Source organism: Pseudorasbora parva, chromosome 22 (genome assembly GCF_024679245.1).
Source record: "Pseudorasbora parva isolate DD20220531a chromosome 22, ASM2467924v1, whole genome shotgun sequence".
Taxonomy (NCBI): Eukaryota; Metazoa; Chordata; class Actinopteri; order Cypriniformes; family Gobionidae; genus Pseudorasbora; species Pseudorasbora parva.
In genome coordinates this window covers 26,771,188-26,795,188 of record NC_090193.1, presented here as the reverse complement: position 1 = coordinate 26,795,188, position 24,001 = coordinate 26,771,188, and the positions used below count along the sequence as shown (strand labels likewise).

Below are 24,001 nucleotides of genomic sequence, written 5' to 3'. Positions count from 1 at the left end.
CAACAATATATTAGGCAAGGTAAAACATGGTACTTACGGTAAATCAAGAAAACGAGATTATACAGATTAAAGACTGTGTTGAGCTATAACAATGATTAGTTTTCTGTCGATTAATGTATCTAAAGAGTTGCTCACCATAAAACACAATATATTAAAGTGTCTTTGGTGTTTTCATGGTTAAAATCAATGGTAACGCAGGTATGACGTCATAGGCGGCTAATATTTCTCTTGGATTTAAAAATGTATGGAAACATTTGGGATAATACCAGTACACAAGTCATCAAAATAGGTATATAACATTGTTCTAGCGGGTTTTTTTAAGGATATTTTAATAAATAAATAAAAAACCTTTCATATGGTGCCTTTATTTACTCACCCTGTCGTTCCAAACCAATTAGACATTCGTTTATCTTTGGAACACAACTTAATATCTTTTTTATGAAATCTGACAGCTTTCTGTCCCTCTGTTGCTACACAACTGACACTTTCAAGCCCCAGAAATACAGTAAAGACAACATTAAAGTAACTACAGTGGTTTAACCTCTGTTTTATGAAGCAACGAGAGTACTTTGTTTTCAACAAAATCACTTTATTTAGAAAATATTAAAGGGAAAGAAAGCTCTCAGATTTCAATAAAAAGATCTTGATTTGTGTTCAGCAAATTATTATGATTTCTAAATGATCATGTGACATTGAAAACTGGATGCTCAATGATCAAAACATTCAGTTTTGCCAGTGGATATATGAACTGAAGTTAACCGTAATCATAACTGAAACAGTTACCTCATTGAAGATGGCTATATTCTCACACTGAAGGATCCTGGTTTTGTGAGTAAATCCTGAACCATAAACAGATGTTGTTTCAAATTATTACCATGGTATAACCCCTCTATCATTTCCCATGTAATGTATTGCACATTTATATAAAAATATTCCAAAACAATAATAGTTCACCAATTGAGAAAACAATATTAATCATATGGCTATAGACTCATCCCTCAATATCCAGCTCTTACCTCTAAATGACAACTCCACTTTCCTGTCATATTTTCCAGGTAGATTATATATCTTCTTTAAAATGACAGTAATAGACATGGCAGAGTGCTGCTGTGTTCCTGTGTCTTGTAATCCCGATCCACTGTTTTACGTTTGAGTGCAGTTGGTCCTCATTTTTCTTAAGGTATAAATATTATGCTCCAATCTAACTTTAAAACTAAGAGGTACAGATACATCCTCAACACAGCCGCTTTCAAATATACAATACACATGTGGCAGTTGAAAACATTGTCAGACTGTTTGATCCTACACCTTGAGGAACTGTGCTGGAATTCCATCTGAAGGAAAACACCCTAGGCCACGGGGGGAGTTGGAATATTTACCCATGATAATTTAACAGTCAAACAGTTAGTGAACTAAGGGCGTAATGGATGTATACAGATGAACGGCTGTGCTCAGATCTGCCTTTAAGACTCATTTTAAATTCAATGACATCCAAATAAAAAAGGACAAATTCAACGACTAAGAAAAAAAGTCAGAAACTTGTGATGTGCATAAGGCAATTTTATTCAGCATTCCTTCTTGACAGTTATAAAAAGTGGTGTAACCAAGTGTCAATGGCTTCTGAAGAACTGAACATGTTGCTGTGTAAACATCATATTTCATGATTAGGAAAAGCAATGGCAGGGAGAAAAACAATCATAACATGATTATAATCCCTTTAAATCATTATGTAGAAGAAAACAAATCTTTAAACAAGTTAATGGTCCCATAAGGCATCATGTGGCAATAGCAAGCAAACATACGACTAAATTCAACAGCTATAATGGAGAAGTGCAGATTAACTTTATTGTGCGCGATTAAGGTGCAAACATTTGTTAGATAAATCAAATTGCCATTTTCTGTCATTACAAAAAAACAAAAAAAGTCTTTAAAATATTACTTGGCACGATCTTCAACTTTTCAAAAAGATACAAATTATAAGGCAGTTCTATGGTCCCAAAGTCTACATAATGCCTTTATACCAGGTAACGAGCAATTAATAAATGTTAAGTTCTACTTACAATTCATAAAGTTTGCTACTGAAAGACATGCAGTAATTTCTTTGGTATGGTTCTAACTACTAATCATCTCTTATGACACCATGATTATGTATTGCAGCATATTGGCTGAATGAGTTGAGTAGTTCACTATCCTCTGATAACTATTATATAGCGCAGAAAGTGCAGAGAATCTCATAAACCAGCATTCCTGATTGATATAGCATACATCAGCATCAAAAAGCAGAAAGAAGTGGTTTCAAATCTTGGCTTAATGAAATCAAGGCATACATAAGTATATCAAGTATACATAAAAAAATAACATGCAACAATACAGAAAAATAGATCTGTAAAAAGGAATATTTATATAAACTCTAAACCAGTTTGGAAGATAATATAAGGAATCTAGGAAGACAAAATAAATCTATGAAGGACTGAAAATGAAGTGTTTGCATAATATAAAAAAGAGCAATACAAATAGAACACGAGGTGTTCATAAGAGCTTAAAACCCCCATAATGCTTCCTTTAACAGAGCTGTGGCTCCCTCTACTGGTGATCCATATACTTAAATCCTAACCATTTCATTTAGATACCTGTGGTTCAGACTCGTATGCAAACCTGTCTACTTGGTTGGTGGAGGAGGGTTGACAGGAAGCAGATTTCTCATTTTAAAGTACGACACCAGTTGATTTGGCACCTCAGCTAGAACGCTCTGAGCCAGCGCTTCTTTAGGACCCTAAGAAAGAAGAGAAATTTAATAGAGAAACAACAAGGCACTGGATATGACAAAACTTCTAACCAGCATGCAATTTCTATTAAAATTTAAAGAGGCTCATACACTGGCAAACTGCTTAAAGGGCACAAACTGCACAATATCTCTGACCGCCGGCTCTCCGGACACAGATTTGAGAACTCCATTGTCCCCATCAAGAAACTCCATGGCCTTAAAGTCTGCCTCACCCACACCCACGATGATTATGGACATAGGAAGTTTGGAGCTGTTCACAATGGACTGTCTGGTCTGATCGAGATCGGTGATCTCCCCATCAGTGATGATCAACAGCACAAAGTATTGCTAATATAGATAGATAGAGATAGATAGATAGAGAGATTAGAATACATAGTGCTAATGGACTGAAAATACCATGGTAGACTACAAAGTAAATACATACAAGTACCCATCAAACCACATCCTGGGTTGAATGAGGCAGTGTACAACATAAAACGACATTTGTTGGCATTACTCACAGCTGCATTTGGTTGCTGGGCAGCTCCAGCAGCAATTCGGGCAACATGATTTATAATGGGGGAGAAGTTGGTAGGTCCATAGAGACGGACTTGAGGCAAAGCCATGCGATAGGCCTCCACAATTCCTTGCACTCCTGCATGGTATAAAACACATCAACTCATGTGATAACATGCTAGAATGTCTTTAAAGTCAGAAAGTTGTGTAATTGTTCATTTTCAAATCTAATTTCAAACACTGGGACACTTACCTTGGCAATATGGGCTATTGGGGTTGAAGTTCAATGGGAACTCATGGGATACCTAAGAAATTGAACAAAGGCACTTTTGTAAAATCAAACCATGATTACAACTATTAATGAAACGATATGAAGGACACCTATAATATCTAACCTGGAAGTTTGGAGGTATTTGGGCACCAAATCCAAATGCTGGGAAAAGTTTGTCACTAGCAAGGGAAGACAAAAATATATTGTTGAAAAAGATCTCACCAAGGAGAAATGAACTTCAGAAAATAAGCTGAACTATTAGGAGATATTACAATTTAAAATACCATATCTTAATATATATTATTAACTTAAAATTGAATTTTCAGCAATCATTGATCCACTCTTTAGAAATCATTCTAAAATGCTGATTTGCATTATTTTATGAATAGTTAAAAATGAAAAAAGTTTACGGTCACTTTTGAACAAGGCATCTGTGTTGAATTACTTATATATTTCTATACTTCTCCTACAAAAATGACAAGGCACTAATCAATGGGTGAACATATGTTAGTTTGTAGCAACATAGAAAAGACAACATTTAGTCTAAAACCATTCAGTCACAGAGCTGGTGGAAAGTGTACAGACAAAATCACACTCTTACGTGTCATAGTCTTGGACTACCTGGCCGACGGACCAGATGGCTGACAGATACTGGTTCACACCATTAGGGCTGAGAAAGTGAAGCGAGTCAGGGGAGCGGGGGTCTCCATTAGAGCCAGTGAAGTCAATGCCCACCTAAAAATGAACAATTGTTCACTATTGTTTTAGAGATAAAACCATACAGCCTCATTTTATCATGTATACAAATGCCGGGAAAAAAACACCTGCTGTCGGAAACAAATGTCGTGCTATGACTGATCTTACCGTGAAGTTAATTTGGCAACCTCCCATCACATAATCCAGAAATGAATACTGTGCCTCAAGCTGGAAGACAGTGGTGATGATTTATCATTATTGTAAAGAATTCTGCAATATCCATTTTCATGCGTGAAAAAAACGAAGGTTGTTTCGAACCTTGCAATACTTAATCCTGATGACCCCAGAGTTCTTATAACTCTTTTTCTTCTTTTGCTTCTCTGGATGAATGCAGTCAAACTCAACCTACAAAATGAAAAATTGTCACTTATCCCCTATAATAAAACGCTCAGAAATTATGAAAGTCAACATAATGGAAATTTATAAAAAGAAAAGGAAATGTTCTACTGCTAACACAAGGACAACAAGAAAGCCTGACACAGTGGAGGTGGGAGTCTCACCGGGGAGCCTTGAACTGCTTTCTGCAGATCTGACACATTAGTTTGAAACACACCAATGAGATCATGAGAGCCATCGTTATCATAATCAAAACAATGAACCTAAAACAAAAGCCACACACAGACAAAGAAAGAAAGAAAGAAAGAAAAAGATGTTTAGAGAAGTAAAACGGACATGCATCCTGCTCACCGCATTGTCTTTAGCCTCCATTAGTTTAGCGGTGGTGCAGGTGAACTCCCCTATCATGTCTGAGCTTGTGTCTTCATCCTTATCGTAACAAATTACCTAGCAATTAGACAAAGCTTTATAAGGACTAGGACAACTGAAAGTGCTGGATGATGATGTCTTTGCCCCTTCAAAACAGGTACATGATTATATTTTTAAGTTGCTATGCGTTCGTTCTTCTAATCTAATAGCTTCCTTCCAAAAGATATCGCCTCAGTTTTGTTAACTTACTGTTCAAAAGTTGGGGGTCAGTAAGATCTTTTTAATTTAAAAGACATTAATAGTTATATTGAGCAAAGTTGCTTTTAATTGATCAAAAATATCAGTTAAGAATGTACACCATTTCCGAACCAGACGCGACGTGGAAAGATTCCAGCAACACCACTACTATTAAAGTAATTATTGTGTTAAATGAGAAAAGCATCAAATAGACATTACAAAATGGCCATGTGATGACAGATTATTCATTTTTGGGTGAACTATACATTTAATGGGTGTTTTATTAATATAGAATTTTTTTATTTATTAAATTATTCTTTAAATAGGAAACTAAAACTGCCAGCAGGTGGCATTCATTAATGGCTCTCTTTATGAATGGGTCATTGAATCATCGGTTCACCTGATTAATTTGCTCAAAACGTGGATTCATTCAACACTTGTGACAGGAGACAGCTACATACTATATCACTTCCACCCAACGGGCCTGGCCACTTCAGACTGACCCCCAAGCTACATCTAATAAGTAGGTTTTTAAAAACGACAAACACAGCCAACGACTTTGCTCACGAAATGATGTCTTCTACAGTTATGACCAGTTAACATGACAAATGCACATCTGAGTGAGCATAAAAAACATTTGTAGTTACCTTGATTGGTTTGTTCAGGTCACCAGCACAGAATGTATGCAAGGAGACAGTAAACTTTTTCCAAGATGGATTCAAATTATTCTTGATGACCTATCGGTAACAGATAAAAGTCAACACAACCATGAATGCAACAACCCATGAATTGTTTTGCATTCACAAACAGACTAATATTTGGTTCACTGAGTGAACGAAAGTAAGTAAAAACCTCTGTCCTGTGAACTAGCTGCCATTTCCCATCTTCTTCTTGCTTGAAAAACTCCAAGAATGGATCAGACTTGCCAAACAAATCCTGAAAAAGAGAAGTAAATACTGCAGCTTCCACATAAAACAGTTAGTAGAATAACTGGCTTTTACCCTGCATATGGCAATGATTTTTGTGTGGTAAGCCAGCAGAGACCTTTAAAAAAGTCCTGCTACTTTTGCAGCAATAACTAACGGAGTATAAATCATAATTGGTTAAAACAAGATGCAAGAACAGAGGATTATTGTGTTTACCTTTTTATCCAGGTTTTTGGCCTCCACCTCCATCACAATAGCCCTGTTGTCCTTCACTTCATCTGCTGTAATCTGTACATACCAAAAACACAACACTGTTAAATGTGAGGAACCTTTTTCTGGCAGAACTGTTCACAAAAATGAACAGATAAATGATGGTATACACAATGACGGACTTTGCATAAATTCTCATATGCAAATGTTATCTTGTTCAAACAGAGGGCTTTTGTGGTTTATCAAATAAAAATAATTATTCTGTGAAGCCCTTCTACAAACAAAGATACCACAAATGAAAATAAATTAATACAAAACATTAATCAGGAAGATAGTAAAATTCTCATGTGACAAACTCCCATGTTCTTTTATAAATGTTGCCATATTAGAAACATTGTGTTAATGAACATACCGTTATTGTGCCTTTCCCAGCTGGTTTTGCTGCCTTGAGCTGAAGGGGTCTGGTAATCTTCCTACTTGATACAATCTGTTGCAAAGCCATTATGTAAATTTAATTTTTTAATGAACAACAGTGTTACTAATTATTAGCAGTGTTCTGCATCTGCAGAACACAGCACTTCACTGCATCACAACACATACCTGACCAAGGGTGCATTCAAAGCCTCCCAGGAAGTCATCATCCTTGAGGTCAACAGACTTGTTGTCAATGTCATAGACACCAAACTTTAGTTTCTGCACCTTCTCAAAGTAGTAGTCAATGTGAAGTTTTGTCGAGAACTCTGGGTCCTGGCAATTCTTCACTTTCTCTGTGCGTTCTACCTATAATGATCACATACATTCCGCAATGAGACAAGCAAATAAAGAAACTTGGTTTTAATGGCTCTACAAGTTTGATCAAAATATGCATATACGTGTTTTATTTTAAATATGAAGGAAACTTTTTAAATATGACAAGAACAAAAAATGTAAATGGTTAAGGTATTTATATGACAAATTAATTGGCAAAAAAAGGCAAGCAACAGCTACAGGTTAATATACACACAAATTATTTAACAAATGTATATGAGGCAAGCAGGACAAGGCAGAGGGACTGTGAGAAAAAGGTGAGGCTGTTCTTGTATCACAGAGGAGCTTCAGATGAGAGGATCAGGCCTGGACTTTACGTTGAGTTATGTTTGTGTGTGCAGCAGCCATCCGTGTTTATTTTTTATTAAATTGTTGAATGTAAAGTCCAGCCCTGGTCCTCTCTCGTCCTTCACGGTCGTCATTCCTCATTTTATGCTTTCGAAACTCCTCCGTGAGACACAAGACCAGTCGGGCATGCAGCAGGCGCTCATTTTCACTCACGCCAACGGCTTCTCACGGTCCCTCTGCCTTATCCTGGTTGTCACAGTATAATAATATTTTAATAAAAGGTAACAAAATGTCAACTTTCCTTGGAGAGACATCACTTTGGGCCACTACAATATGTTTGCATGCATGCATTTGCGTGTACAACACACACAAATTATTAACTTTTGCATTCTGCAATCCTAAGCCCTGAAAAATAATTGTATTTATGTAAAAAGTATATAATTATTTATATAATATTGTACTACCTACTTTAAATAATACATACATTTTATTTATTTATTTTTAATCACAAATGTCAGCAAGCGGTGACATTTCCCCCATTAGAACTGTTGCAGTGATATTTGAGTGTCAGCAGCTGTTATAGTATTAAAAAAGAAAAAAAGAAGAAGTTTAATTGCAATTTGTTACAGCAGCTGTTTGAGGATTAAAGTGTATAAGTTACCTCTGTCCAACGGTCATCGCCGACACTCTGCAGCAGAACACAGAGCGGATCAGATTTGGATCCAACATCTTTATCCAGAAGATTATTGCAAGAGATGGAGAGCTCGATTTTGGACACACATTGAACGGCCATCTGAAAACCACAACAAACACAGAATTGGATAAAGTTCTTGCCTCGAGCGAAACCGCTTCAATGAATCATTACTGGAGCGTAACGTACACACGCGAGGAAGTGCAATTCGATGAAAGAAATGTACACAAGGACCAAAACTGTCAATAATAAAAAGCAATATACAAGATTCATACAATCTTCGCATCATACATGCTCCGTTTCACAAAAATATGCCCTTTAAAATAAAAAATAAAAAACAAATGTGGCAAATGTCAAGTCTGAGGGCCTAAACGTCAGGATTAAAGAAAAAAAGAGATCACGCCTTAAATGCGTTAACGCGACCAAAACTATATTTCTGTATTGCTTAATGGCGCGCTACAAATATAATACAAACAGCCGCTATTATATGATAAGCTGACAAAAGCGACTGTGAAACTAAAATATCATACCCTTAACTTTCAAACTGAAGAAATTGTGCTCGAGAGATTCTCTGCCCCAAATCTGCTTACTACTACCGTATACACCCTGACACGTTCATGTAATATAAAATGAGCAGGGCGGCGCCATTCATTTCCTCTACGGACGTGCAACGCTATTGGTCAGAACGCCAGCTGAACTACGCTGCGATTGGTCGGGCGCCTGTCAATCACAGCACCAGCCCGCGGCACAGAGCACTGTGCATGAAACCAACGTGGGGTGACTCATTACACAGACAACAATACAACTGCAAAGAATTCGAATTTTTACCACTCATCCTACTTAAAATCATATTAAAGCACGCGTCTAGCCACCATAAATGCATGAACAGATGTTTCAGCGAAATAATTATTACTGAACGAGTTCATAATACTTTCACCCAACAATGCATCAATCAATCAGAAGCTTCACATTTGTTACGTAGTCTACCAGCGTGTCAGTTTTATCTGTAATGCCACAGCACAGCAACTAGTCTCGACTGGTTTAAGAGCAACCTGTCACAGCGACTGAGTGAAAAAAAAGAAAGAAAAAGAAACAGCGAGGAGAGGCACAACGTGCTTGCCTTGACCGCTATGTCTCCATGGTAACAGATTCTACAACTGGGCCAAATCATTTACAAAAAACAAACACAAAAGAATACATTTCTATGATATTCCGTTGTAGCCTACCGTATTTGTTGGCAAATCTATATAAGTGACAAATTACTGCCCTTTTTGGTATTGCAGTGCACTCAAAATATAAAATGCATGTATAAATCTTAATGTCTATACTTACATTAATCCCACTAATTCAATCACCACAACAAAGCAATGGTATATATGTTACAGAAACAATATTTCAGTAACCTCCACATTTTTTTGAAATATTGCAGACAATTTATTTCAGTTTAAAACTTGAAATAAGGCAAAGCATTTACCAATTTCCCCCCACAATACACTCTTCCTTAAAACAAAAGCAAACACTAAAAAAACTAGTAGGAAATCCAATGCTCACAGATTTATAGCAGTACTAAGGTCTGATTACAACTTACCTGAACATTAACGTTAATCAGGAATCAAGGCTCAGCATCAAAAAGGCACAAAGCAAAATATGCAGTCCACAATGCTTGAGAACCAATTGAGAATGCGAAATGGGCAGAAATGCACTCAATTCATCATGAATTTAATTCCAAAGCATTTCACAACAGCAAAAGCACAAAAACTTGAATAAATAACCGTGAACTTGTGTGCTTCTGAACAGGCCCAGTGCAAGCAGATTGAAAGCATCAAAGAACAGCGTTTGAGAGCAATCCCACTTGACCTGCTTTAAAAAAATGCATTGAGAATGTGCAGAATTCTTTGACTAGTTGCTAGAGAGAAAAGACAAGCATGTGCTACTTGAAAAATCTTTTATGCAGCATATCATCATTTGCCATCATGATCCACAGCCAAAACAATTAAACATTTCATGCGCCTCTCATCTGTGCGGTTCGTATGAGAAATGTTCAACTTTTATAATATCAGAACAAAGATCAAAAACAACTAAATTCAAAAATGTGTTCCTCTGTAATGTTTCATACAGACACTGCATTCATGAAAAGCCATCTGTGGCACAACTGAGGCAGAATTTCAGTTTTCGATCCGTACACTATTAAGACATGTATGACATGTATGCTGGGCAGTTCAACAGAACCCAAACTAATAGAACTACTATACTAGACCATTTATTTTCTTGACACAACATTGATATTTTTCCCACTATAAAAACAAAACAGTATAAAGCTTTTTTTTTTTTTTTTTACCTGAGATGCTTATCTGTGGTAAAATATAAAATTTAAAAAGAGCCATAAATTTTAAATTATTGTGGGAAAAGGTAAATGCTACTAAGTCTTAAGCAACAAGCTAAATATTTGAGCTAGAGTTACATCTTTAGAAGACATCTGATGGGGAAAAAATATTGAAAATATAAATATGCAGTTCAATATGGGAAACAAGGAAGTCACAGCAAAACATTTTATTGTTCGTATTTGAACTGAAAGAAACAGGACAGGAGAGAATACAATACCTTTAAGTGTCATCATTTCAGGAATGGCATTTTATTGACAAAATAGTTCAGCTGGAAAGTATTTACAAGAGAAAAAGCGCTGGACCGTCAAAATAAACTAAGTATAACAACTGATCCATTTCAGCAACACAAAAAAGCCAAACATCCAAAAAAAAGAGAAAAAAAAAGAAAGAAAGGGATGCTATCAAACACCACAGCAACACATTATGAAGAGAGCTAAGCAAAGAGAGTAAAATGCTTTCATATACATAATATTACAATGCTGCACTTGCTTCTCATCCCGCTTATCATTTACAGTGAAGTATTGGTTTGACATCAGGCTTTTAAATCAAACCAATATAACAGCAACATATATTGATCAAGACACTGCATTTGCATTTTATTGACAGAAAAAAACTTGCAGCAGAGCAGCTGAAGTGTAGACATGTATTTGATCACACAATGCATGGCAGCACAATTTTTTTTTTTTTTTTTTTTTTTACCTCAGAAGGAAATGCGTAGATGCAGCATGGACCAGATATAGGTATAAAACTTGAGCAGAGATACCAAACAATGAGGAACTAACCTCCTCCACAGCTATTAGTCTCTATTGAACATACCACTATAAAGATGCCCCGTTTTCAGATCTGCAGATGTGAACTAAAACATTATTGTCCTGAAGTCTTAAACAACGCTGTTTAGAGGATTTTAAAAGTCTTTCCTCAATTGTCATGCTTCATGTGACTACAATCTTGGATACATAATGTGTCCAGGGGGGAACTAATACTTGTCAGTTTCTTCTTCTGTACATAAAAACAACCAGATAAGTTAATTTTTCCAAAAATGTGTCAAAAGAAAGCATAAATTGTTTTCATCCCAAAGTGATCTTAACTTTCCTTGCCCCAATAGGCCTATCATTCAGGTCCATTACAGCAGCCATTGCTTCGTCATGGGAGTCAAAAGCAACCATCGCTTCCCCGGTGGGCATACCTTTCTCATTGAATTGCAAGCATACAGAACCAGGCAACACTTGATAGCCATAGAAGAAATCGATGATCTCATCAATGGTCACAGTAAAGGGCATGTTTTGAATTTTGACAATAGTGGGCCGTGAATTACCTGGACCACTGGTGGGCCCTCTAAGATTCTCAGAAGCCGGCCTCTGACCTTGGCTCCCTCCATGATTTTGTCCGACTGATTTACGAGAAGATCCATTATCAAATGATGGGATGCCCCTTAAAGGTTCCGGTGCACCAAAGCCAGATGGTGCGGTGGGTCTGAAACCAGGGTGCTCTAATACAGGACCGGGCATGGGTCCTCCAACCATTGGTGGGGGAATGCCTAGAGAGACATCACCCAAAGCAGCACCAAGTGGCGGCAGAGGGGGTGGACCTGCCAGTCCGTTACCTGGGGCAATGAACGGGTTGACAAAAGGTGGACCGTTGCCAAGAGTCCCTACAGCATTTCTCAAAAAACTGAACTCGTCGCCTGTCATTCCTGGAAAAGCATGAGGTACTTGGGGGACTTGGGCCTGGGGCTGAGCGTGTGCATGGGAATGGGCATGGGAATTTCCTAGAGATTTCTGGCCTCTCTTTGCTTGGGGAGGAGGATTTCTCTCAACTTCCTTCATCTGCTCAAAAGTTACCAAATGAACAAATGCATCCCTGCCATTCAATTTTTGCCTATGAAGCCTCTCTGCTTTAAGTGCATCCTCGTCAGACTTAAATTGCACAATAGCCTGTCCAAGACCATTACCGTTTGCATCAACTAGCACCTTCAGACTTTCCTCAAACAACTGAATTCCATCAAGAAAAAGACGGACATCTTTTTTTGTCACGTTATAAGGAATATTTGTTATGTGAGCACAATTCTTGGCACTCTTTCCTCCTCCCGAGCTATTCTTCTGATCACCTTGGGAACCCTGCATTCGTTTGCGAATGGTGTCTATCTTTTCATACATGTTTTTCTTTGTGATCGGATGCACCTGAATGAACCGACTACCCATGTATTGCATATGGCATCCGAGAGCAGTTTTGTAGTCATTTTCATTCCTAAACTCCACAAACCCCTCACCGGTTGCCCTGCCATTGGGCCCATATGCAATGTAAATGCTATCTTCAACAATGTCAAGATTTTTGAAAAACTCAAAGATCTGCTTATTTTCTGCTTCATATGGGAGTCCTTTCAAATATACACAGAATTCTAGTTTGTGGGGAGATCGGGATCTGGCTCGGTCGCGACCAGAGGGTGGTGGCGAATTTGCACTTCTGCGACGATGACGATTGTGTTCAGCATCACCACCAGCTTTAGATTGCCCCACGCTCTCTCTCCACTGTCGCTCTGTAGCTGGAGAAACCTCAACGTATCTTTGGCCTATCATTCCAGCATTTCTCTTCAGAGCTTCAAAAGACTCTTGGGGTGAGAAGAACTTAACCAATGCCCTGCCATTGTTTCTACCTAGGTGGTCTTTGAGCAAACGAACGGATTCAATTCCAAGTCCCAAAAAGAAATCTCTGACGTCATTTTCCATGACTGAAAAAGGAAGGCCGTGTAGATGAACGTAAAACTCATCTGGGTTTGTCCCTGCTGATTTCATGTGAGGGTGGAGGTTTAGGGGGTTTAGATGATTTAGGGGATTCAGGAACATCGGATTGTGGTTTCCGAGAGAGAGTGGACCAGAGGCAGCTAAACCACCACCTACAGGGCCAACTGGGGGAGGGACACCTGGATTGAAAGGAGGAAGTGCAGGCATGTGTGCCATGTGCGCAATGGGAGGGACCTGAGGCACTGACGTTAGCGGATTAACAGCAGGTACAGGTGGCAATGCGGATACTGGTGGCGGTACTGGTATGGGGGGCATTGGTGGTAGAGTTGGCATGGTGGGCAAGGGAGGTATTGGGGGAGGTACAGAGTTCAAGGACGACATTGCTGTTGTCATTGTAGATCCCAAACTAAGATTCGGGCTGCTAAAATTATTAAAGTTAGGGGGCATGTTTCCCATGGTAGTGGTTGAAAAGGTAGGGACAGTCTTGTTGCTTACAGGCTCGTGTGTTGACACTGCTGTGGTGGCTGTAGTTGAAGTTGTATTACTAAAACCTTGTGCTGTGGTTGCCAAGTTGCCCCTTCCACTTCCACCAGTACTAACTGGTGGACCCGGCCTACTGCCATTTCCTGTGGCAGCCTCTGCGCTACCGGTTTCAAAGCGCCTACGGCTCAGCTCAATCATGTTTTGCATTTCTGTTTTGCTACTCAATAACAGAGACACCTTGGAACCTTTGATAGAGCCCCCTGTGCGCATCATTCCAAGCCTTGCATCTTCATCTGTGGCGAACACGATAAAAGCCTCACCGTGTTCACCCCCTACAATATGCACACCACCATCCGGGATGGTCAATCCAGAGAAGAAATGGCGTATGTCCATAGTCCCAGCCACAATGGGGAGACCCTGCAAACGGATGACCACAGCCATGCTGAGGTGCAACAACACACACCTGTAGATGAAAGAAGGCAACGACGGTCAGGCTATGGTAAAAGGCAAAAAGATAACACAGAGAACCAGTATACAAACTACAAGACGACAATTCACATAAAGACCAAAGATCATGTGAGAAAAATTTTGACAACAGCAGAATAAATAATGCATGAATTTTAAAACAGCAAAGCCCATATGAATTGAAAAAGAGATTCTTAGCTCATCACACTGTTTAAAGGCTTTGTGGTCATAGCCAAAGCACAATAGCATACTGCATTTCACTTGATAGAGGATGCAACAATTTAGTATGAGATCAAATCAGAAGAAAACATGACTAATAAAATCAGCTGAACAAAACTTTTCAAACTGCAACAATTTTCAAAGTTCATTTAAAACACTTAATCTTGAAACAAAACATAACCAGTTTACTACATACAACTGTTAAACACAACGATTGCCTGAGTTTCACTGAGAATTGAAGTCACAATCTTCAAATAAGTCAGAAGGTCGAAAACACAACGTTATTTTGTATTTAGCAATTGTAGCCCAGTGGTTTTAAATCCTAGTCCTTAAGACCCAAAGCACTGCACGTTTATATATCTGACAATCAATTCAAATCATTGAGCTTTCACCAAATGGGCTAATTATCTGAATCGGGTGTTTTAAAAAGGATACATAAACACACACGAGAAAGTGCAGTGATGACGGTCCCCAGGACCAGGAATGAAAACCACGGCTCTAGCTTATTCTACACCATCCTTGGCTTGAAGATTGCAGACCACAGGGTTCCCACACATTTTGACCAATGAATTTCCATGGCTTTTCCATGTTATTAATTGATTTAGCATTTTTAAAAATTATAAAATTAGAGATTGACTTAAAAAAAAGGAATTTATAGCTTAGCTGGGGAATAAATTGGGAACTGAACAAAACCAGGAAAGGCTTGTATTGCATAAATTTAAGATGTGCATTTCTTTATAATTCACCCTAAAATTCTGTCATTTACTCACCCTCATGTTGTTCCAAACCTGCATGCGTTTATTTCTTCTGCTAAACAACAACAACAAAAGGAGATAATATTTGGACTTCCACAGTATGGTCTCATTGACTTCCATGGTATTTTTTTGAGGGTGAGTAAATTGCAATTAAAAGTTTTGGGTTAACTATCCATTTAACTTTCCAGAGTTTTCAATTACAATTGAAAAAAAAAAAAAAAAAATAATAATAATAATAATAAACCTTGCCAATTGAAATATTCAAGCGCAAGACACAAGAGAGAACAATTCCATAGTGTGTACTGAAGACCACATTGAAGACACATCTAAAGCACGCATCCAGAAAGCCGCTTCTCAGACAGCGTGAGAATGCTGAATTCAGCTCTCTTTCAAGTCTTCTTGCACTTGAACAGAAATATTCACACAAAGTTACTTTAAAAAAAGCCAGTCTCACAAGTATAGTAATAAAATAAATTTTAAAAAATCGGTTATAACTTAAACATTAACAGTTAAGAAATAAAACACGAGTAACAGTATGTTGGATCCTTGCAGCTCTTAAAGTGACAGCAGCCCAATAAACCTGCTGCTGTCTGTTTTAATGTTAATAACAAAAAAAAAAGAAAAATCACTAATTGGTCTTGACTAAATAACTTGTTATTTTATGGTTTAATAAGGATAATTTATATTTAATTCATGCAGCGAAGACTATGCAGTGATATTTTACATTTGATTATTAATTTTCTCTAGCTGAAAACTACGTTAGATTTACATGAAAAGCATTATTTATTTTATTTGTATGTTTGTTCGTTTTGTGCTGTTGCTCATAAATTGATTATACGTTCTTATATTTTAATTACTTTTGTTTGCTTGTCTACCTTTGCTATGAGTTAGGCTAGTATTTCTTGATGTCACAGACTTAAGGTAATGGATCAAAAACAACGAAGACAAAACTAGGCTTATTTTTGTATTACTTTTTGTAACGGGCCAGAAAAAAATCCTTACCACTGAGCCTCAGAAAAAAATAAATGAGCTTTTCTGTAACCAGCAAAATGTTCCCCAAAACATTAACACAGAAAACATGAAAATTGCATTGTAGATAGTCAACCCTTCACAAAGAATCCATATTGCAATGATATATTACAAGACAACAAAAAACATTAAGCCACATTTCTAAATTTTCTCAGTCTTTTTAAAATTACTACAAAATAAGTTGACCAAATATTTCCAAGTTTAGTGAACCAAAATCCCTCAAATGCTTACCTGTATTTAAAGTGCTGCTTCGTTACAAGATGCACAGGATTCCCAAGCCAATCCTGACGGCAATCATTTAAAATCAATTCTCGACTGTAATAAAAAGAATAAATGGAGGGAAATATATGTAAACAGCATTAGAACAAGCATACCCATGAGTGTCTCCAAGAAAACCATCCAGCCATTTCCAGCACATTTAATAACATTCTGCTACAGCAAAACAATAAACTGAATCACCACTTGTGCACATCAGAAGTTGGCCAGCTGCTTCGCAAAAGCCATACACATTAAAATTGGTCTTAGAAAACATGAATGACATGCATTTCATGAACCCCAGCAAGCATTCATACTTAACAGCAACGCACCAAATACAGGAACATTTTTAACATTTTGTAGTATATTAATCTAAAACAAATTGTGACCTTGCATTGAGTAAAGAGAAAATATGATAATGTAGGTAAATTGTGAGCAATGTGCAAGAAACATAACAAGAGATAGAGAACATCTTTAAAAGCATCTACCTTGTCTCATCCTAACTTGCGTATATTTCTAATCTGCAAATGTGTAACCTGTACTGTATACATACAGAAACTTAGGGGGGAAAAGGCCAGTAGACACTAAAAACAGTACAACCACTGTAGAAACCCTTCTTCAGTGTCACACTACAAAGAACATGAAATTTGCACTACTTAGTATGACACTTAAAGGGATGTTTAACCGAAAATGTATATTCTGCCATCATTTAGTCAACCATCAAGTTGTTCCAAATCTATAAGTCTCCATTGTCAATACCTGACCAAAAAAGCCCACATAATTAAAACTTTACTCCATCAAAAAGTACAAAAATAGTTGTTCTGGCAGGATTATTTAAATTTAACACATTTAATTAATGTATCATTCCTTAACTTGAATATAAAGGGTGAAACAGAATTCTCTCTTTTTTGGTAAACTGTAACTAGTATTTGATCACCTACCACCAGAAACTTTTAATAAAACTTCAGACCAAAATGAGCGACAAACTCCAACATTCTGGTTAATACATGTTAAATGTTAAGAGTCTTAAACTAAAAGTGGAAATTAGGGCACACAATCATAGACCAATAACCATGTGAACATAAACCTGTATGCATATTAATCCAAAACAGGTTCTACTAACAACCAAATAATTCAAGTATGACGTCAAGGTTGAGGTCTGTTAATTGCACTAAAAAACGTTAAATAAAAACCATAACTTGGAGATGTCCATTGCAGCAACACTTCTCACACGATTTCCACGTAAAATCAAACACTGCGTGTCACCATAAATAACCTCTTTTTTTTTTTTAAAGTGTCAAATTTTATGCTTATGCTGAAATATGACGAAATGTCTACAAACTTGATACAACATCGAATATGAAATGAGCTTCACCCAGGAAACATTGCAAATTGAGTCAAATATAGCTTATTTTAGACGTTTGCAGCTTGTTTTAGCTGGAACAACCACTGAAATAAAAGAGCGAACCATAACAACAGAAAACAGACAGTTCTGAAAGGCCGACCAACAAAAGCTTTAAAAACACAGCACTCTTTGATTTCTAAAAAATAAAATGATCTAGGTAAATAAAAGTTTAACAATAACACCCATGGTATGGCGTCATCAGCCATTCAAACCTCAAAACCAGCGAGATGACAAAATGGCGCCGCCTGTATTTACCAGCGCAAATGGACTGATGTGGTCTACAACAGAAACAAAACTCGCTGCTATTTTCTCAATTCTTCACATCAGCAAAGCCCGTTTTAGAAATATTGAAGCAAAATCCACTGCAGGAAGAGATGCCTAGCTAGCGGCGCATTGTCCATTTAAACAAAGCTATGTCGTTTGCTTGCCGCTCACAATCACCCTGCCTTCCATTAAGCGTATAAAACCACTGCATTTTGGCAAATGTCGACTGTGTTGTGTATGGCTACATGAAATACATTGTGTGAATTGATGTACTTTACAGATTCTTACCGAAATTATTTTTCTTAACTGATCTTTTCAAAACAATAAAGACGAGGCGCTTCAATGTTCTTCATCCACCTCTTGTCGTCAGCGTCTTGTCTGTTCTGTTCAGTAACGAGACTGGAACGAGAGCGACGGCGCATGCGCTCATGTAAGCCAATCAGTAAACACGGTGTAGTAGGCGGGATAGACAGATAGATAGATAGATAGATAGATAGATAGATAGATAGATAGATAGATAGATAGATAGATAGATAGATAGATAGATAGATAGATAGATAGATAGATAGATAGATAGATAGATAGATGGATAGATGGATAGATAGATAGATAGATAGATAGATAGATAGATAGATAGATAGATAGATAGATAGATAGATAGATAGATATCGTATTTGGTTCTCTATTCTGTATATTAATTATTTCCCGGGGGTGTTAAGGGAAGGGTATGGTATGGTGATAGAATATACAGAGAGTACTGTATAAAATCATGTCAATGGAAAGTCCTATACAGCCATATATAGAGGGGCGTTTTTCACGACTATGTCCAAAAGTACTTTAAAAAGGATATATTTTTGACGCTGAGATAAGCTGATGACTTGTGGTGTCTATTTTAAGGTGGTGTCTATTTTCAAGCAACTGATTACTTTGGGAGACTTTTATTTTGACAGACTCACCCAGTAGAGGAAGTACTCGCATAGTTTACTTCCCGTTCTAAATGCATGTGGAACATCCACGCGGATAGTTGTTGAGCTGTTTTCACCCAGTTCTGTGCTGGTTAATGAGATATACGCTATATTTGAACAGCTCGAGTATTTATATAATTAGGTCAAGCAGTATTTTTTATAACCCGATGACAGCATGGTCCGAGCAAGAAGGTTAGTACTATAATGTGTCGTCGTTTTCGCTTGTTCTACGCAGCTGTATGCAGACAGAGCACACACACACACACATATGTGTATATAATGCATGCATTTTTTTTTCATTTCAAAGGGCAGTGAAAAAGCCTAGAGCAAAGAAGCAACAAGAATATGACAGTGATGATCCTGAAGCTTATAAAGATGAAGCTATTCCAGATAAGGTGTGTGTGTGTATATATATATATATATATATATATATATATATATATATATATATATATATATATATATATATATATATATAAAAAACGTTTTTTATAAACTGATATCTTGGTTATAAACATCTTTGTGTTTTCTCATCAGAAATCGTCAACATATGTGGAGGATAAAATAGATGAATTCCACAATGAAAAAATCTCAGTGAGTTCTATTTTCTTCATGTTCTGTATCCATGAAGAGTCTTGATATCCTAGTACATACGGTATTTGACCTTTGACTTTGGTCTGTAGAAACTCTTGGCTCGAGGGGTGCAAGAAGACAGTGATCAGGATGATGAAGATAAAGTTGTAAGTAAATGAAACAATTGCAAAACAATATAACGTAATTGGCAGCGTGACTTTTTAAAGGCTTTTATTGCTTGTAATAGTGTGATCTTTTTTTGAAGAGCACCCTTGTTTTTTCTTTATTTTTAGGAGGAGGTCATGCCCCTGACCCTGTCTGATTCAGGGGATGATGATGATGATGAAGAGGAGGAGGAGGAGGAAGGGCAGGAAGAGGAGACAGACATGGATAGTGACCTGGAAGGAAAGAAAGATGATGGTAATGTGCTGTAAATATTAAATATATTTGTGTGATTTAAAGCCGCAGTAGGGAGTATTTAGAAAACGTTGATTTAGCCTGAAAATTTAAACAAGCACAGCTCACAGGTCACTTCCCCTTGCTCTCTGCTGCGCTTCCTCCTCGGAAAAGACTCCGATATTTACCCTAGTTTTATTTCGGGCTCTATCTAATTCTTTCTTTTTGTCTTTTTTATCATCGTCATCTTTCTTTTTCCGTTTACCCGTCTTTATTTTATGAGCAGGTTTGGATTGTTTGTATGCCATAAGCAAGCTGCGGCACAGCTGTGTGGTACAAGATTACGCGGGAATCTTGAATTTGAACGCCTGACTGTACACGCTGTGCGTGAGAGGGGGGTGTGATCAGCGCGCACACAAGCTTGATTGACACTGCTAAGACACTACTCCTGGTTGTTTCTTACCCGGAGCGGTGTATTTCTGCAAATGGCAATAAGACCACTGGAAGGAACTTGATTTTTTTTCCACAGATTATCATATTCTCATCATATTGTCTCATATTCTACAGTCAGGACATTATGACAGGTTTAGCAAAATACATTTTTACAAAAGTTACCTACTGCATGCATTTATTGTTTTACTCTACAGTGTATTCAAGAATATTCAAGCATATACAAGTTTTTTTTATTGCCTCACACATAGATGTTTGAGGCATTTTCTCTGACACTTCCATTTCCATTTGTACAGATCTCCCAAATGACATGGCTTGGGGAGACAAAAAGAAGATTTTTTATGATTCTGATTATGTCACTAAAAGTAAGCATTTTTCATTTTACCTACACGTGTATAACATTTTATAGCGTTGTTATTTTGCAATGTATAATATATACATATTCTAGCATGTATAATTTGTAAATTTTGCAGAGGGGAAATCTCTAGAAGAGATTGAAGCAGAAGACAAAGAAGAGGAAGAGGAGGCCAAAAACATCCAAAAGAGATTGGCAGCCAACCTAAGCGAGGAAGACTACGATCTAAACCTGCTGGAGGTACTACAATTCTTTTTTCTAAAGACATCGGTAGAGTTCAAGAGTTTGCATCATATTACTCAGTCTTTGTACTCTCCTGTCATTTTTAGGAGTTTGCAGCAAAGGCTGAAGTGGAGAAGGAGGATGAAAAAAAAGAGGAAAGGATTGTGAAGGATTTGAAAACCATGTCACAGAAAGAAAAGCTCAAACTGCTGAAGAAAGAATCACCAGAGTTGATGGAACTTATTCAGGACTTCAAAGCAAAGGTAAAGGCTTGCAGGAATGAAATTTGCATCGCTATTAAGGGTTTTCCCTCAGTGCTGTTCTTATTGCTAAATTTGAGTTGTTTTTTTGCGTACTCAGCTTAGAGAATTGAGGGATGAAGTTCAGCCCCTTGTGGAGATGGTAAAAGATGGACGGATTCCTCCTGGAAAGGTGAGTTAAATCTACATAATTAAGCTGTAAATAGACTGTTAATCAATTTTTATGTAATTACACTTTTGCTTTGTATCCTTTCCATCCTCTAGGGGGCAAAATACCTCATTACGAAACAGCAGCTTTATCTTAAGTAAGCCTTACCTTTATCATGTTAAGTACTCTTATTATGTGAGTGATTGCAGTATTTACATTATATATAATAATATATTAATATATATATATATATATATATATATATATATATATATATATATATATATAAAATAAATATAATATTTATATTCATAGCATAAACGCTACCATTCAAAAGTTTGTGGTCAGTAAGTTTTTATTTATTCAGTGAGGATGCTTTAAAATGCAGTTCTTTTGAACTTTCAATTAAACAAAGAATCCTGGATAAGAATATATTACAGCTTCCACAAAAATATTTAGCAGCACAACTGCTATCACAGAAATAAATATTTTAGAAATATAATAAATAGAAAACAGTTATTTTAAATTGTAATATTTCACAATATTACTAGGGATGCGCTGATCATGATTTCTTTTCTTTTTTTTTACTAGCAAATGGGCTGATTCTGATACCAATTGTTGAATTATCATTGATTTGCTGCTTATTTTCTCTATTACAGACCAAACTGGACTTAAGCAATATCTGCAGAAATGTGAAATTAGTGCAATCACTGAATTTATATCACAATGTAACAACAGTTGTTGTTTTTAAATTCGATATGCATCATTTCAAGATTTAAAGCAGAATTAGCATGGTCTGCCTTTAGCTTTGTGAACTTATGCTACATACATACCTGCACAAAATAAAAACAGCAGACGGACTAAATTAAAAAGCAAATTCACTCTCTGACAGTAGGTGGAGCTTAATGGGGCGATATAGCATTTTCTTGGTTACCGCAGTAAACAAGCATTGGTATCTCTGCAGATGGGACATAGAGTAATGGCCTGTGTTAATGCCCTGTTTGCATACTTCATAATAGTTCCACATAAATTACATTTTATGAAATAATTGCAACGCAGTTTGTGTGCAAGTCTGGAACAGAGATTGGCCAAAATAAAACCAAATAACATTTGATAGCCAGTTGACCAGTGTTAGTTTGACTGTATTTGTGGTCAAATAAATGCAGCTTTGATGAACATGAGACTTCTTTAAAAAAAAAAATCATTAAAACCAAACTTTTAAACGTTATTGGAATTGTTTTTCACAATGAATATTCCCTTCTTTCCAGCTACTGCACAAACATTAGTTTTTATTTGGTTCTAAAAGCTAAGCGAATTCCAGCACACAACCATCCTGTGATTGAGAGATTGCTGACCTACAGAAATGTAAGTACCATCAAATGTAAACTTTTCATATTTTAATACAGGTATTCATTAAAAAAGCTTTCTAAACTTCATCTCAATATCACTTTCACAGCTGATAAATGAACTAGGAGCAGTAGATGCTAGACTGGCTCCTCAACTGCGGCAGCTTCTCAGTGGAGAACCGCAAGACAGAACTACAAGGAGATCAGCAGGCAGAAAACATACCAACGTAATTACTTGTCCTTTTTTAATCAATGTCAGTATTAGCACTGGCTCCATTTTTCCTGACTTTGACATGTCTTTGTTTTAGGTATCAGAAGAGGCTGAGTTGGAAGCAGCAGAGGAGTTGGACTCAGACGAGGAAGCTCTGCGCTTCTACAACGCCATGGCGGAGAGACAGAAAATCAAGAGGAAAAAGATCCAGAACGAGGATGGGTGAGTCCATTTACAACATTCAGCCCTTGTGGTTTGTCATAAATAATATTTCATAGCCCTTACTGTCACTGACTGCATTATCAGATTGGTGGAAGAGGAAGAGATGACGGGAGATGCTAAAAGAAGGATCACCTATCAGGTGAGGTGTTGTGGTTAATATGCCTTCATCTCGCAAGTCAGCCATTTTCCAATTTAACGGACAGTGTTACCATATTCACATCATGTGTTTTGTGAAAAGATGTCCAAGAACAAAGGGCTAACACCCAAGAGGAAGAAGATTGACCGGAATCCCAGAGTCAAACACAGAGAGAAGTTCAGACGTGCCCAGATTCGTCGCAAGGGTCAGGTAAGTGTCATATGATTCATTTTAATTCACTTTGATTTTTAAATCACTATCGAAAACAGACACTAATTTTCGACTATTTGTGTCAGGTTCGTGAGGTGCGGCGCGAGGAGACGAGATACAGTGGAGAATGGTCTGGTATTCGCGCTGGAGTTAAGAGGAGCGTCAAACTCAAGTGATCAAACTACAGGGGACAATCATCCAAGCTTGAATGGGATATTAAAATGGACTTTTCTGGTGTTTCTGTTTATACTCAATGTCCCAAAACAACAGATGGAAATTAAATGTTTTATGCAACAGCTCAAATAATGAATGAAATAAAATCTCAAAAATGATTTT

The 24,001-nt window shown here is 37.1% G+C and overlaps 4 protein-coding genes across 7 annotated transcripts in view; 1 reads left to right on the top strand and 3 right to left on the bottom strand.

Moving 5' to 3' along the window:
• Nucleotides 1-1,255, bottom strand: part of fer1l4 (fer-1 like family member 4) — a 29,582-nt gene extending 28,327 nt beyond the window's left edge. Inside the window, exons 1-2 of the mRNA XM_067430996.1 lie at nucleotides 1,017-1,255; nucleotides 784-839 (exon numbers count right to left, since the gene is read on the bottom strand). Coding sequence (XP_067287097.1) covers nucleotides 784-839; nucleotides 1,017-1,095 — 135 coding nt within the window. The 5' untranslated portion in view covers nucleotides 1,096-1,255. The remainder of the gene's footprint in view (nucleotides 1-783; nucleotides 840-1,016) is intronic.
• A 290-nt stretch (nucleotides 1,256-1,545) lies between these two features.
• cpne1 (copine I) lies at nucleotides 1,546-18,585 on the bottom strand. Of its 4 annotated transcripts, XM_067431927.1 has the most exons (17): nucleotides 18,460-18,516; nucleotides 16,479-16,562; nucleotides 8,142-8,273; nucleotides 6,986-7,165; nucleotides 6,798-6,872; nucleotides 6,392-6,463; nucleotides 6,102-6,185; nucleotides 5,897-5,986; nucleotides 4,808-4,906; nucleotides 4,566-4,652; nucleotides 4,416-4,475; nucleotides 4,153-4,286; nucleotides 3,676-3,730; nucleotides 3,534-3,585; nucleotides 3,286-3,419; nucleotides 2,876-3,112; nucleotides 1,546-2,773 (listed from the first exon to the last, which is right to left on the bottom strand). In XM_067431927.1, the coding sequence occupies exons 3-17, from the start codon at nucleotides 8,271-8,273 to the stop codon at nucleotides 2,660-2,662; spliced, it is 1,605 nt and encodes a 534-aa protein (XP_067288028.1). In that variant the 5' UTR covers nucleotides 16,479-16,562; nucleotides 18,460-18,516; the 3' UTR covers nucleotides 1,546-2,659. The 4 variants fall into 4 exon arrangements, with proteins under 4 accessions (XP_067288028.1, XP_067288027.1, XP_067288029.1 ...); XM_067431926.1 differs by lacking the exon at nucleotides 16,479-16,562 and having other exon boundaries at nucleotides 18,460-18,585; XM_067431928.1 differs by lacking the exons at nucleotides 16,479-16,562; nucleotides 18,460-18,516 and adding an exon at nucleotides 8,702-9,191.
• rbm12 (RNA binding motif protein 12) lies at nucleotides 10,707-18,513 on the bottom strand. The gene is made up of 3 exons (XM_067431924.1): nucleotides 18,460-18,513; nucleotides 16,479-16,562; nucleotides 10,707-14,242 (listed from the first exon to the last, which is right to left on the bottom strand). The coding sequence occupies exon 3, from the start codon at nucleotides 14,218-14,220 to the stop codon at nucleotides 11,623-11,625; it is 2,598 nt and encodes an 865-aa protein (XP_067288025.1). The 5' UTR covers nucleotides 14,221-14,242; nucleotides 16,479-16,562; nucleotides 18,460-18,513; the 3' UTR covers nucleotides 10,707-11,622.
• A 547-nt stretch (nucleotides 18,586-19,132) lies between the features above and the next one.
• utp3 (UTP3 small subunit processome component) lies at nucleotides 19,133-23,997 on the top strand. Its single transcript, XM_067431665.1, has 16 exons — nucleotides 19,133-19,328; nucleotides 19,444-19,531; nucleotides 19,674-19,730; nucleotides 19,820-19,876; nucleotides 20,003-20,129; nucleotides 20,852-20,920; nucleotides 21,029-21,150; nucleotides 21,240-21,395; nucleotides 21,493-21,564; nucleotides 21,657-21,697; nucleotides 22,809-22,905; nucleotides 22,997-23,113; nucleotides 23,195-23,319; nucleotides 23,404-23,458; nucleotides 23,558-23,665; nucleotides 23,752-23,997. The coding sequence occupies exons 1-16, from the start codon at nucleotides 19,312-19,314 to the stop codon at nucleotides 23,839-23,841; spliced, it is 1,398 nt and encodes a 465-aa protein (XP_067287766.1). The 5' UTR covers nucleotides 19,133-19,311; the 3' UTR covers nucleotides 23,842-23,997.
• Nucleotides 23,998-24,001: the final 4 nt, after the last annotated feature.

What these genes read in the sequence shown, in the direction of transcription:
- cpne1 (XM_067431926.1), bottom strand. Translation starts at nt 8,273, where the DNA reads ATGGCCGTTCAATGTGTGTCCAAAATCGAGCTCTCCATCTCTTGCAAT. An exon ending in CTGGGAAAGGCACAATAACG is followed by an intron (nt 6,464 to 6,797) that starts GTATGTTCATTA and finishes TGGTATGTACAG; the next exon opens with ATTACAGCAGATGAAGTGAA. An exon ending in CCTTTAAGCAGTTTGCCAGT is followed by an intron (nt 2,774 to 2,875) that starts GTATGAGCCTCT and finishes CTTCTTTCTTAG; the next exon opens with GGTCCTAAAGAAGCGCTGGC.
- rbm12 (XM_067431924.1), bottom strand. Translation starts at nt 14,220, where the DNA reads ATGGCTGTGGTCATCCGTTTGCAGGGTCTCCCCATTGTGGCTGGGACT.
- utp3 (XM_067431665.1), top strand. An exon ending in AAGATCCAGAACGAGGATGG is followed by an intron (nt 23,320 to 23,403) that starts GTGAGTCCATTT and finishes CTGCATTATCAG; the next exon opens with ATTGGTGGAAGAGGAAGAGA. An exon ending in AAAGAAGGATCACCTATCAG is followed by an intron (nt 23,459 to 23,557) that starts GTGAGGTGTTGT and finishes TTTTGTGAAAAG; the next exon opens with ATGTCCAAGAACAAAGGGCT.